Source organism: Typopeltis vanoorti, chromosome 11, assembly GCF_054136105.1.
Source record: "Typopeltis vanoorti isolate ZY-2024b chromosome 11, IOZ_Tvanoo_1.0, whole genome shotgun sequence".
In the NCBI taxonomy this organism is placed as follows: Eukaryota; Metazoa; Arthropoda; class Arachnida; order Uropygi; family Thelyphonidae; genus Typopeltis; species Typopeltis vanoorti.
In genome coordinates, this window is record NC_143559.1 from 120,584,925 (window position 1) to 120,599,920 (window position 14,996).

Sequence of the window (14,996 nt, forward strand, 5' to 3'; positions counted from 1 at the left end):
TTGCTTTATGCGGATGATGTTATACTTCTAAATAAATCCGCTACAAGTCTGCAAGATTCTATGACTAAATTGAATAGCTGTTGTAATAGATATGGTATGAAGGTCAGCAATAAAAATACAAAGACAATGAAAATAGGCAGAATCATTGAAAATGTCAACTGTGTTGTGAATGGAGAACCTGTGGAACAAGTAAAACATTTCAGCTACTTAGGCACGATTTTTACTGAAGATGGTAAATTAAATATAGAAATAGACAACAGAATCAGCAAAGCTGGTATGGTGGGAAGTCAATTGAATAAATTCATATGGAATAAGAAATTAGTCGGAACACTAAATTAGCTGTATACAAGACTGTGTTCAAACCAGTTTTAACTTATGGATCTGAGAGCTGGATCAGAAGTAAAACACTTGACCAAAGACTAGAGACCGCAGATATGAGAGTCCTGAGAAAGATTAGAGGCATGAACAGATGGCATCAATGGCAATATCATATTAAAAATGAGGATATTAGGAAAGAACTTGACATTGTCAGCATCCAGGAATGCGTTAGTAGAGCTAATCTCAGGTGGTATGGTCACTTAAATAGAATGGGAGAGGAAAGATTAGCAAAACAAGTGTTCTCTACCAGGCTGGCAGGAAAACGACCCAGAGGAAGACCAAGATATAGGTGGATTGATACGGTACAATGTGCCTTAGACGATAGAAATATAAGATCTGATAATGTTGGAGTCTTGACAAGTAACAGACTGATTTGGAGGAAAATTGTAGATAGGAAGTTAGTAATGATGTAATTTTTTCATGTAGTACTGTCATATCCTGTACACCCCTTGAGGGTACATGGCAGGAATTTGATGATGATGATGGTTTTTCCAACTGGCTATACTATAAATTAAAGATGCCAAGAAATTATATTCTTGGTGTTATCCTTTATCTGAGTATAAACAAACAAAGTTTGCGCATGAAGTCAATTCACAAGTGAACTATTTGTATATACACCTTCTGTCCAAAAAGAAAATAGAAGAAACTAGTGGCGTCACGTGGAGTATTTTTTTGTTGTCGAAAGCGACAACCTTCATTAGTGTTGTGTCAACTGTTTATGACATTTGTTCAATTACAAGCTGAGTTATAGTGCCAAGAGTGACAGTGTGTTTTGACGAACAGTCAGTCGTTATGATATTCATGCTGTACACGATGAATTCTCGCTATCCATTGCTTCAAAATTTCGAGATAAAACTCACCATTGACCGTTTAGCAAGACGGAATGAATTCTTTGTGGATAATGCTCTTGAAATCGTAGAAACAAATCAGCATTGTCTTTACTTCTGACTTCTCCAAGCGACTTTTTTCCGGATGCCCCTCTTCTGGTGGTCTCCACTCAGCACTCTGCCGCCTTGTTTCAGGCTCCAAAACACTACGTTTCATCACGAGTAATGATCATTTCAACAAAGTTAGTCCTTACGAGTGGTTTTAATGAGTTCCTTGCAGTGTTGAAATCGATACTTTTTTGGTCGTTGATCAACTTGTGGGAAACAAATCACGAATTCAATTTACGAAGGCCCAAACTCTTGGTCAAAATGTTGTGCACAGTTGATTTTGGAATTCCCAATTCATCGCCAGTCAATCTCACGGATGATTTCGGGTTTTCTTTGATGAAATCATGCGCTTTTTGGATGTTAACTTCACTCAGTCCAGTTTCTGGACGGCCTGGCTTTTCTTTGTCCTCAAGCGTCTCATGACCACTTGGAAAATCGCTTAAACCACTCGTAAACTTGAATACGGAATAAGCATTCATCACCGTATGCTTTTTGAAGCATTTGATCTGTTTCAGTAAAACTTTTACCAAGTTTAACACAAAAGTCAATCGCAGCTCTCTGTTTGAAACTCATTTTCTGACCGTTTATGAAAACACAAGTCACTCTTGGCACTATAACTAGGCTTCTAATGAAACAATTCATAAATAGTTGACACAACGCTAATGAAGGTTGCTGCTTTTGACAACAAAAAGATACAACAGGTTGCGTCACTAGTTTCTTCTATTTTCGAAAAGTTCGATTTCTTTTTGGACAGAGGGTGTAGAGGCTGCTGACTTCATATCAATTGCCTTAGTATACCATAATGCAATGCACTATGAGAAAGGCCACTAACCAGACTGGTTTTGACCTTTATTGAGGTCTCATCAGTGGAAGCCAGACCAAGAAGTGATGCAGAAGTCATATTTCCATATACAAGTAGTCAAAAGGAATCACAAAGGATATAATTTCTTGGCATCTTTAATTTATAGTATAACAACTGTAGTGGAAAAAACTTTCAACATCTATCTCTAATCCAGAGTATTTTAGTAATAAGGTATGATACCTATTGACTACTTGTATATAGAAATATGACTTCTGCAATAAACTTTTGTATCACTTCTGGGTCTGGCTCACACTGATGAGACTTCAATAAAGGTCGATATAAGGAGAAAGGTGACCAGCAAACTCATAAACAGTACAAAGCTCAGACAAGAAAGGTGACCAGCATGGCAAAATCAGATTATGAGAAGAATCTAGCCAAGCAAGCCAAAGGAAATCAAAAAGAGTTCTTTTGTATGTGGCAAGCAAGAGGAAGAATGACTATGGAAGATTAACCTTAATGAGTTATGATAGTCACGAGGAGACAGAAGCAGATAAAATAGTTGCAAAGATATATCATCCTAGTGAGGTTGTAATATTTTGTCGGTTGCGCCATTATAATATTTTGGGTTAGTTGTTATGTTAATTATTTTTACTCTTTTGTCGTCTTTCCTATGTCTTTAACTTTAACTTCAAACTCTCTGTTAAGTTCTCTTTACCTTATTCTAATCTAACCCAATTAACTTTCTTCCCGCTTACTTACAATCCTTTATACTTCCTACAAGTGTTAGCACTGTTAATAAAAGGGCCTCTGAAATAGGCAATTCATGGTTACAGTTTTCTATCTCCCATACTATGTAACTTGGGAAAAATTTATATTGTTTGTCGACTGCGCCATCCTGAATTAATTTTATAGCATGAGAAGATTAATTATAACACTTATAGAATAGATCACTCTCTAAAATAATTCCTAATTAGTCAGTCATGGCAATTTCTCTAATTTAAGCACACAGGTTCGGTTGTTTTTGAGACAGTGAATTGGTCAAAGATCAGGCGATAATTTTAAACAAACAAAACATGTTTACCTTAAGCAACTATACAATCTAATATACAATTGAACAATCTCTTTCTGATGCCTATTTTAAGTTCAAATCGTAACCTTACAATTTAGACTTGTTATTCACAATGCTTAAATAACTTGCTTTACAAATCTAGGCAATTTCTGGCTGTTACAATTACATCATTGGCTAACATTCTTCTAGCTAACTTTCAGCCTCAATTATCTCCTATGACTATACAATTTTAACAGAGCTACGTTCAGTGGACATACAATTCTTAATCATTACCTCAGTATTAATACAATAGAATTTACTCACAAATTTGCAGAAACATACAGTCCTGCTGACTGCTTTCCTTCGTCCTATATTCTAGACGTCGCTGAAAGGCTCCTATCGATCGTTCTGCTGTAGTCCTTTTCCAGGAATTGTAGCATAGCTCACCATCAGTTCTAGAACCACTGTAGGTGCCATGTATCTGGTCGCATGTGGCATGTTCCATTACCAAAAATACATCTCCGAAAAATAATCTGCCTCTCTTGGTTTCCCCGTGCCTAGGGGTTATGTTCCAACAAAATCTCAGAAGTCTGAGAGGGGCCAACCAACTGCAGCAAAGAAGAAGAAACTCAGAGTTTCTTCCCCCAGTCGAGGTTCTCAAGACCTCTTTTATACGATTCCGAAGTTCCTTGTTTTACGGTCGGAGATCCCCAAATCTTCTGTAAATATACTGACATCACTGTTGTCTTGACCTTTAGTTTTGGTGGTAAAATCTCCACATCTGAATAACCTTCAATACCTTTGTTCACTCTCAAGCCGCCAACGTAATCTCGTCTAATCCTCTTAACTTGAGGCAGAAATACTTTAACATTCTGTTACTCTTACAATTTTGCATCTGAATTTAACATTAAATCAACGTAACATACAAATTGAACCTTCACAATATTTTATAACTTATGAACAATTCTATGTCATTCTTTTAGTCAGCTACCTTTACAAGTTTACTATCAGTATTTAACTGTTAAAAATAGTAATGTACGATTTTGTTCTTTCCACGTGATTTATGACCTCTGTTAAATTGATATCAGTAATTTTTGACAAAATTTCACCGCATCAGATTTTACAAGGTTACTGCTTTAATCTATGCGACAGACACTAATGTGGGAACATAGGTGAATGAATTGGAGGTTCTTAGGATATTGCAGAATCTCAATGTAAATACAGCTGTGGGATTAGATAGGATATCGGCTACAGTTTTGCAAGAATGTGCAATGGAACTAGCAATGCCTTTGACTAGGCTAGGCTCTTTAATTTAAGTTTCAGCTCTGGTAAAGTTCCAAGGAGTGGAAAGAGGGCAAAGTAATTCTTTTGCATAAGGGAGGTTCTAAGACTGCAGTAGCAAATTATAGACCAATCAGTATCTTGGATGTGGTGGTAAACTAGAAAAATTGGTCAAAAAGAGAATGAATTCAAGAATGGGTAGATAAAAATATGTTACTGCATGAGGGTCAACAGGGCTTTGTGAAGAGGTCTGTCATGCCTTAGTAATTTGCTTTTTATAATAGAGTAACAGCTGAGTTGGATAAAGGAAATGACAATGATTTTGCAAAGGCATCCAACAGAATACCACATGGAGCTCCGTTACACAAATTAGAACAAATGGGGATGATATGACACTGGATAAGAGGTGGCTATTGAACAGGTATCAAAAAGTGGTATATGGAGAGCAAGAATTGAGGTGAAAACACGTGACTAGTGGTGTGCCACAAGGTTCAAGGGGTGGAACAATAGCTGTTTAACTTGTACATAAACGATATAGGAAATAACCCGAAAGGAAATATTCAGTTCTTTGCTGATAATGAGTAATTAGTTAATCAAGGAGATGTGGAGAAATTGCAGGACGATTTAAATAAGCCATCGGTATGGGCAAAATGTAATAGGTATCAGTTTAATGTCGAGAAATGTCAAGTTATGCATTTTGGAATAAATAGATTAAAACGCATGCATCACATTGATAGCACTGTACTCCAGGAAATAGATGAAACTAGAGATTTAGGGGTTGTGGTAGACAGAAACAGTTTAGAGGGCATATTGCTAAGGTAGCCCATAAGATTACTTGGCTATTGAAGAACACATTAACAAGTAGAGACAAAGAAGTTGTTATTCCTCTTTATAAGGCCTTGCTATGTCCACATCTGGATTACTGTGCTCAAGTCTGATTTCCTGGGTTTCTTGGGGATGAGGAAGCAGTGGAGAGGATTCAGAGGAAGTGGCCTGAGGAATTGCCTATGAGGATAGATTGAAGGTGTGTGGACTGTAGAAGTTGGTTGATTGGAGAAAAAGAGGGATATGATAGAAACATTGAAGTTGCTGAAAGGGTTTTATATATGCAGGAGAAATGTTTCAGCACTTGGCTAGAGGGCTCCCAGACTATGCAAAAAAATAAATGATAATAATAAAAAAAAGAGGGATCATCCCTGGAAGCTGAATAAAGTTGTGGTTAGTAGGGATGTGAGGACTAGATTTTTTACTTGTAGAGTTGTGAATGAGTGGAATGGGTTGCCAGAGTCAGTTGTGTTAATGGGTTCAAGGAGAGGTATGATAGATTGGGTCTCCTGCTATGAGTCTTTGGACTGCATGGAGGTATCTATATAATAATAATAAGTGATCAGCTTCTATATACAAGTAGCCCAGTCGTGAAGTGACTTCATGCGCAAACTTTGTTTGCTTACACTTGGATAAAGGATGAAACCAACAATATAATTCATGATTTCTTGGCACATTTAATTTATAGTTTAATTGTTACACCATTTATTAAATTATTAATATAATTTATTTAATTGTAATTAGTTAACTGCTTTGGAGCATTTTCTCTAAAACATTCATCCTAAGCCTTCAATTATGGCACATATATATGAATGCTGTTTTGGCTGTTTGGGAAGGTTCAGTATCTGAACTCTAAGAATTTACTGCCAAGTAGTTGCTGCAGGTTCAAATCCCACTATGGGCATGGATGTTTATGATTGTTTTAGGTGAGTGATGAATTTCACTGGTCAGTTGCGAAACCACTTTCCTGCTCACTGGGCAAGTGAAGTGGCTCAAAAAAATTTCATTCCGTTTGTAGGGTAAAGGCTCTCAGACTATCTAAAAAATAAAAAAAATAATAACTTGTCTTAGCATGTCATACAGTACTAATCTACCATAGGTTTACAATCTTTGTGAGTCAGAAACACACACACAAAAAAAAAACTCATACTGAAAATGCCCTTGATACATAGGCAAAAAATTTTATAAGATGTTCTCTCTCTCTCTCTCTCTCTTAGAATATGTTTTGATTTTTTATTCTTCTAAGATCTTTACTTAAAGATTTCTATTAGTAAATGGATACAAAAAATATCCATGTTCAATGAGGCACTGAAAAGAAAACAGAAATTCGTTGAAGGAAGCAGGTGCAAGGACAGAAAAATGAACATGGTGACAGAAGTTAAAAACACAATCCACAACAACAACAACAACAAAAAAAAAAAAAAAGCAATTGTACAAAAATGTTCCTGGAAAAATAACTCAGCATATGCCTTTAGAAAACAGTGAAGTATTATGAATGTTGCAAAATGTATTAAGGTTATTAAAAAAGCTTCAAAATAAAGGTCAAAGTGTCACAAAGATGATATAAAAACTGAAGATAAGGATATTCTAGATCATGGATAAGCAACCCAGGAGCTGTGGGAGATACTTTAAAAACACTGAAGGAGTGAAGTGGCTCAAAAAAAAAAAAAGTTCACACTTCTAAAGATCTTCCTTGATAAAATTGTTTTCAGGTTTGACTAACTGGAATTTGGAACAGGCACATCTTACATGTAATTTTCAGCATAGGGTTGGGGCATTTATAAAATAAAGTACTGAAAATGCAGTATGTTTTCTGTTTATCTGGCTGTTTTCATTTGGCTAATGGCTCTCAAAGAGTTAAGCCTTAGTAGATTTAGGAGGACAATATCATCTGCATAAAGAAAAGAACTAAATTTATTCTATCTTGATATCAGACATAATACCACTCCTCATAATAATGTGTTTTTCTGCTTACTTGCTTGCATAATGAAAAACTTGACCTTCTTGGAGAGGAAAAAAAAAGCCCATCCACCTCCATATACAAATCTATTGAACTTCAACCATACACACTAATCAACCTAAAAGCTTATGTTCTACCATACACTCTTTGCAATTGGATTGTCAATTTTCTCTCTCTCGTCTTTCATCACTACATACAATTAGACTTCCTTCATTTCTTCTAATTTCCACCAATACTGGAGCACCCCATGTTCTATTTTATTGTCCACACGCTTTGTTATATTTGTAAATAACCTTCTTTCACTAACCACAAATCCTATCCAGTACTCTGCTGATGATAGCATGCCCAATTCCTCTGTTTCAATTGACAAATTTTACATGCTCAAATATTCCAAGTTAAAAGCACCTCAATAACCAGTAAACTAAACAGATCTCCTGAACATGTTTCAGTAGGGTAAGGGGAGAAAAAAAAAATAATAATAATAATAAATATATATATATGATTTTTGATGGTACCCTTTCCACCATTTTAAGCTTTTTAGTATCCTGCAAAACATTTCATCATATTCATGATATTATTCTTCTATATTTTCTCTAAAATCTTTACTTATTTTTGGATATAACTTAGTTTTCCTACATTCTTCTCTATATTCTCTAAGGTCACATGTTGACTTACTAATCAGAAACTTTTTGCATTACATATTTTATTTTCATGGACTAGGTCCATTAATTTCCTGTCTACTATGGAGTTATTACTTTTATATTTTTCACACACAAATTCATGCTTTCCAGGCTGAGTCAATCAATTTTTTATTCAGATTTTGCATCTCTAAGATTGGTTTAGGACTGATTAGCAGGAGAAAGGATGTTGGAGTTTTGTGTTGAGAATAGTTGCTTTATTGTAAACACTTGCTTTCAACAACATAGAACAATATAATCAGATAGATCATATTGTTGCCAGCAGAAGGTGGAGAAGTGCTATCCAATCAGCAAAAATGTTACCTGGTGCAGACTGCGGGACAGATCATGAAAAATGTACAGTCATAGAAGCAGCAAAGAATACCAAGTAAACCAACAAGAAAGATTATAAATGGCTGTCAGAAGAATTTATTCAAATAGCAGAGGAAAGAAGAAAAATGAAACTTCAGAGAAACAAAACGGGTTAGACAGCTGAGTGCAGATTTCCAGAGACAGGCTAGGAAAGATAAGAAAAACATCTAAACAAAAGGTGCAAGGAAATTGAAGAAAGCAATATTACGGGTAGAAGAAGAGATCTGTTTAGAAAAATAAATGATGTTACAGCGAAGTTTATTCCTAGATTATCAGTTATAAAAAGTAATTTGGGTAAATGTCTGATGGAAGAAGCAGCAGGGAAAAAAAAAAGATGGATAGAGCATGTAGAAGATTTGTAAAAGAAAGATAATAATATTGAAGGAGAATTTGTTGAGGAATGCATGATGAAAAGCAAAGTGATATCAGCAATGGAACAGCTGCCAAAAGGAAAAGCTCCTGGAGCTGATGGAGTGTCAGTGGAATTACTGAGACCAGCTGGGGATGAAGTAGTGAATATACTGCTGAAATTTGTCAACAGATTTGAAAGAAAATATACTGGCCTAGAGATTAGAAAACATCAGTATTCAACCCAATTCCAAAACACTCAAATCCGAGAGATTGTGAGAATTATAGAACCATTGCTTTAATTTCACATGTATGCAAGTAAAGTTACGCTGAAAATGATCCAACAAAGGCTGGAGCCCAATGTTCCCTCTAAGCTGTGCGCATGTGTGCGCACACAAGTTTTACAACTAGTGCACAAAGCAAAATATGCACACACTAGATTTTCAAGATGAAATTAAAATTTATTAATTAAAGAAGTTCCACCTAAACATTAATCTATAAATTATTTAAAAAATACAGTAACTCGGCAATGCTCAAGCCTATAACCTCGCATTTTTTATTACATTCTCGAAGTTGCACAAAACTTATAAATTATTAACAGTAACCCTATTTAAGGCTAGCGATTTGATGCCAAAGTGAAAGGGGTGTGGCTTAAATGTGTAATTTTTAAGTAGCATATAGAATGGCATGCAGTTTGTTTACATCTCAGGCCTGACTCATGAAAAATTCCCAAACGTGATTGGCTGATCAAATTAGTTCAAGATCATGAAGAATTAAAACAATGGTTTCATAATTTTAATAAAAATAATTAAATACTTTTGAAAACTAATATTAGAGTACAATTAAAAATATTGTAGCATTTCAAAATTCTCTAATTTTTAAAAGGAATTTTAAAATAGTAGACTAAATAATAACATTCGTGTACATGCATTGAGATACAGCTAAGTTAATTAAATCTAGCCTCTAGGCATATCTTTTAGCTCTTGTGTTGCCCTCGGCAATGTTTAATGTTGGTTCAGCTTTTGCCTTGCCAAGTTATTCAGTGAATAGTGTACATTTGTAAATTTATAAAAACAATAAAAAACATTCTTCAAATAACAAAATTGCAAAAAACTGCTGCACCATGTCAAATTCAAAGGAAGCAAAAGGCGTGAAGCGAAAACGAACTGTTAATGCTCTTTGTCTTAAATATCATGATTTTCTGGATGATACTACAGAAATAATTAGTCGGTTTAATGATTTCAAATTTTTCTGTACAAGAAAAAATTAAATGCAAAATATCAAATTTTACACAAATGGTTGTATTTGCTCTTCAAAATGAACAGTTTTGTGATTTAGCAAAGTTGATGGATATTGGAGGAACCTTCCTTGCATCTAGTGCAGACTGTGAGCCAGGTTTTAGTCTAATGAATCAAATAAAAAACCAACTTAGAAACCGTTTAGGAGAATGTCATTTGGATATGCTAATGAGAGTGAAAAGTTACCAATTATATGGAAATTCAATTAATTTAGATAGTGTGTATAAAGAGTGGGTGAATGCCAAAGACAGAAGAGAGAAAAAATAAAGAGATAGAAGCTAGAACTAAACAAGATGAGAATTAGTAACGGACTTATTATGAATGTTTAGCAAGGTGAGAATTAGTAATGGGAATATTTTATTATGTATGTTTAGAGTAATTTGCAAAGTTAGAAAATTTAATTAAAGGCAATCAGTCGCTAGTATTATCATTTTTTTTTACTTCTAATCAAATCAATATACATATAAAATATTTATGTTAGCTCTGTGATTAATGTCACACAACTTACTTGGTGATGGTAATAATACACACACTTAGAATCCTATCTAGTACAGTCGGTATCGTGTTGGCCTTGCATGCGCGAAGTCCCCAGATCGAGTCCTATCCAAGGTTTGTGAATCGTGATTTCCGACTGTTTACTGGGGAGGCTACTGCCGTATGTGGGAACACGGTGGGGAGTTGGGGTGACCTGACTGACGTCTCATTGACACCAGAAGGTAAAGAGTGAACTAAAATCTTTTAACTTTTTTGCTTAAATGATCAGTATGGTGACTCGTATGGGTACATACATACTTTTCAAAAGAAGGCAAATTTTGCACACACGCAAATTTTGGGCACACTCACAGCATAAAATTAGAGGGAGCATTGCTGGTGCCATATGTGAATACAAAAATGCCGCAAGAACAGGCAGGCAAACTAGAGATCAAATAGCAAACATTTCATCGATTATAAGAAAATTTTTAATTGCATGGATCACAACAGACTGTGGATTGTAATGAGATCAATGGGACTACCTAAGCATCTAATTCTCTTGATAAGAGAGCTGTATGACAACCAAGAAGCTTCAGTAAAAACAGTCTTTGGAGAAACTGTGTTTGAGTGAAAAAAAGGGGTACAGCAGGGTTGTATACTGTCGGTCCATTTTTTTAATATTTATACTGAATATATCATAAAAATGGCTAACTTAGACAAAGATCCAGCTGGAATTAAGATTGGTGGCACAGAAAAATAAATAATTTAAGATATGCAAATGAGCAGAAACTAAAGAAAATCTAGAAAACAGTTAATTCTATTGGTTAAGAGGGAGAGTAACAAAGCCGGGCTTAATTTAAACATCAGCAAAACAAAAGTGATGGCTTCTGGCAATTTAAATGAATTTATAATAGAGGGAGATCAAATAGAAATTGCTGCAAGTTATGATCTACTGGGATCCAGAATCAAAAATGATGGTAAATATGAAGATGAAATTAAAAGAAGGATAGTCATGGGAAAAAAAAAATCTATGTTAAACCTTTCATAAAAAAATTATGAAAGATATAGGTGTGAGTAAGGTGACAAAAGTTAGAATTGTCAAAGCAATGGTATTTCCAGTAGTGATGTATGAATGTGAAAGCTGGATTATTAAGAAGACAGACAGAAAGAGAACTGGTTCATTTGAATTATGGGTGTCAAGGAGACTATCAAGAATCCCATGGAATACAAGAATGACTAATGAGAAGATTTTAGAGTATAAAGACAGAATGCTTCTTGGAGGTGATGATCGCTAAACAGAATTTGATGTACTCTGGACATATATTATGTGAGCTGATGAATCATTCAAAAAGGTAGTTATGTTGGGGAAGATTGAGAGAATGAGAAGAAAAGGAAGACCCCAAAAGAGTTGGATGGACAACATAAAAGAACTTACCAAACTTACAATTGCTGAAAGAAAGAACAAGATGGCAAATGGGACGGAGAGCCTTAGTGCACAAGATCACCAAGAGCTGAAAATGACTGGACAGCACATAACAAGATTTGGTTCGTGTTTTTAAATCCTTTTGTTGATTTCCATTTACTCTACTTTTTGATGATGTCACATTCCTTTTTAATATCTTCATTGTTATGAAGCCATTGTAATTCCCCTAAATTTTCTGAATCCTCACATCTGTCTCTAGTATGTGACACACACACACACACATATATATATATATATAGCTTATCTCTCAGGTCGCCAAATTAAAACTGGTTTGAAGATTGTCTTGTATACTGAAAGATTAAGTGTTTTGGCTAATTTCTCTCTTATACTACATAAACTAATTCCAATCATATTAACTTTGCTTGTTTCATTATCCATATTCATACTTGATTTGCCATCTTCATTAAAAATTGTATAAATAGCTGAAAATGTTTTCCTTGTTCTATAAATGTAGTTAATATTTTCCATTTCTATTTGTTTACAACGTTCTTGTCTTTTTATTGATAATTTTTTATGGCAAATCTGTTACAGTAGTTATTTAATTCAGATAATGAGTCCTGAAGGCTTGTTATACTCCTACATAAATTCATTACATCATCTATAGAGGCAAGTTCAATATCTTCAATTTCGATATCAGGTTTAACCCAACTGTCCATGACGTCTATAGATGTCCAGATAAATCTGGATACAATTCTGTAACACCCATTGAATAACATGGATAAGAAGTGTAATTTGGTCTTACTATTTCATTCCCTCGTCAGTAGAGCTTAATGCCAATTTTCTTTTAAAACAAGAAACATATAGATGGTAAATAATAGTGCATGCGTGCGTGTGTGTGTGTGTGTGTGTGTACACACACAAGAAAGAGAACAGCCACCATTATCTTACACTTAATTTTACAATCTTCACTTTTAATTGTAGACTTGCAACTAAATAGTAAGAATAGGCTATGTGTTGTCCTCTATACAATACGACAGTAGTGTTTTTGAACAGCTCTAGGCATATTCTCATATGCTTTTCCAAAACTAATACCATTTGTGTTGTATTCCCATAATTTTGAAATATTTGTCTTAAAGTAAAAATCTGATCCTGATAATTCCTGAACTAAGCTTGATCTTCCATAGTTCTCAGCTTCCTCTTAAGTATGCTTATATAAATCACTCATTTTTATCCTTCTAAAAAATTCAAAAATAAGTGATTACTTCCTATTTCAAGTTCTTTGTATGCTCTTGACCAGAGAACAAAGTTCTGAAGAAACTTAGGAATGTAAAGAGATATCAGTGATAGGATCATATGAAAATAAGATATGTAGAAACTTGGTATTAATTCCAGTTCAATAAATAATTAAAATCATTACCAAGAATGCACAAGTAGAGCTAATCTAAAATTATACCATTCAAAGAATGGAAGATGAAAGATTAGCAAAAAAAAAAAAAAAATTTGACACAAAATATCAGGAAAGAGAACAAGCTATAGATGAAGTCAGGACAGCTTTAGAAAGCAAGAGTTGATCAAATTTTTCCCTCTTGAAAGAGGCAAACTATCCAGAACACATGTATATATATATATATATATATATATATATATATATGTTAAAGATACCAAGTTATTTTAAATATAAACCTGGTTTTATTTACTCCATTTCCCAAGTAAGCAAACAGACAAATCAGTCAAGTTTGCACCTGCAAGTGTTGCAAGTCTAGCTGATCCTGCACGTAATGCAAGACCAAGGCAACTCGTGGTAAGGGTAGAATAAGCTCTGATCACTATTCTTAATATTTACCCTTAATGCAAAACACATCTCCTGGAGGAGATGTATGATGCTATGTATTAAAGGCAAGGGGCCATTACCCAGACCGGTTTCGACTTTATTGAGGTCTCATCAGTGGGAGTCAAGCTAAGAAATACTAAGTTTTAAGTAATACAGAGCTTATTATTTACCAACACAAGTTACCATAAGGTGCTTTGACCTTATTAAATAAAAATCTCAAGAGGAGAGATAGATGTAGAAAGTTTTTTACCTTGGGTATAATATAGATACAAGTAATTTAAAGATACAAGTTATTTTAAATATAAACCTGGTTTTATTTACTTCAAGGTAAAAGGTAAAAACCTTTCTACATCTATTTCTCATCCTGAGATTTTTATTTAATAAGGTCAAAGCACCTTATGGTAACTTGTGTTGGTAAAATATTTATAAGCTCTGTATTACTTAAAACTTAGTATTTCTTAGCCTGGCTCCCACTGATGAGACCTCAATAAAGGTCGAAACTGGTCTGGGTAGTGGCCCCTTGCCTTTAATACAAAGCATCATACATCTCCTCCAGGAGATGTGCTTTGCATTAAGGGTAAATATTAAGAATAGTGATCAGAGCTTATTCTACCCTTACCATGAGTTGCCTTAGTCTTGCACCACGTGCAGGATCAGCTAGACTTGCGACACTTGCAGGCACAAACTTGACTGATTTGTCTGTTTGCTTACTTGGGAAATGGAGTAAATAAAACCAGGTTTATATTTAAAATAACTTGGTATCTTTAACATATATTATACCCAAGGTAAAAAACTTTCTACACATATATATATATATATATATATATATATATAAAAGAACAGACCTACAAGCATAAGACTAACAATCTTATCCATTTTAAAAATTATGGTTTTGGAAGCCAAGGATACTTGGTTGGTCAAGAACACCTTATAGGCCTGTAAAGTACTAATGCTTCATTAGAGATATTTTGGTAATAAAATCTTGATTGTGTTGAACTGTAATATTCTGTGAGGAATATATGCAGGAAATTATGAATTCTTGATATTACTATATTCAAAAGAATATGTTTCAGTTCTTTTCTATACAACTATAAGGAAATTATTACAGTAAGATACTGTCACATGAATAATTACAGAAGTTTCGAATCTAACAAACAAGTGCATGATTATTTATTTATTTTTAAATTATCTTCCTACCTCATATCCATCTTCTTTGCCAGACAATATTGCCTCTTCAATTTCTTTCTGCTTTTCTTTCTGTAATAAAATATGTAATACTGAGAATTCCCATTTATGCTATGCTCAAACCATATGTAAATGGCACATTACACAGAACAATATATAACC

The 14,996-nt window shown here is 34.3% G+C and overlaps 1 protein-coding gene across 1 annotated transcript in view; it reads right to left on the reverse strand.

The window, feature by feature from the left end:
* Window positions 1-14,996, reverse strand: part of Set8 (SET domain containing 8) — a 100,494-nt gene that overhangs the window by 27,381 nt on the left and 58,117 nt on the right. The window contains exon 5 of the mRNA XM_090400052.1: window positions 14,847-14,906. Coding sequence (XP_090256178.1) covers window positions 14,847-14,906 — 60 coding nt within the window. The remainder of the gene's footprint in view (window positions 1-14,846; window positions 14,907-14,996) is intronic.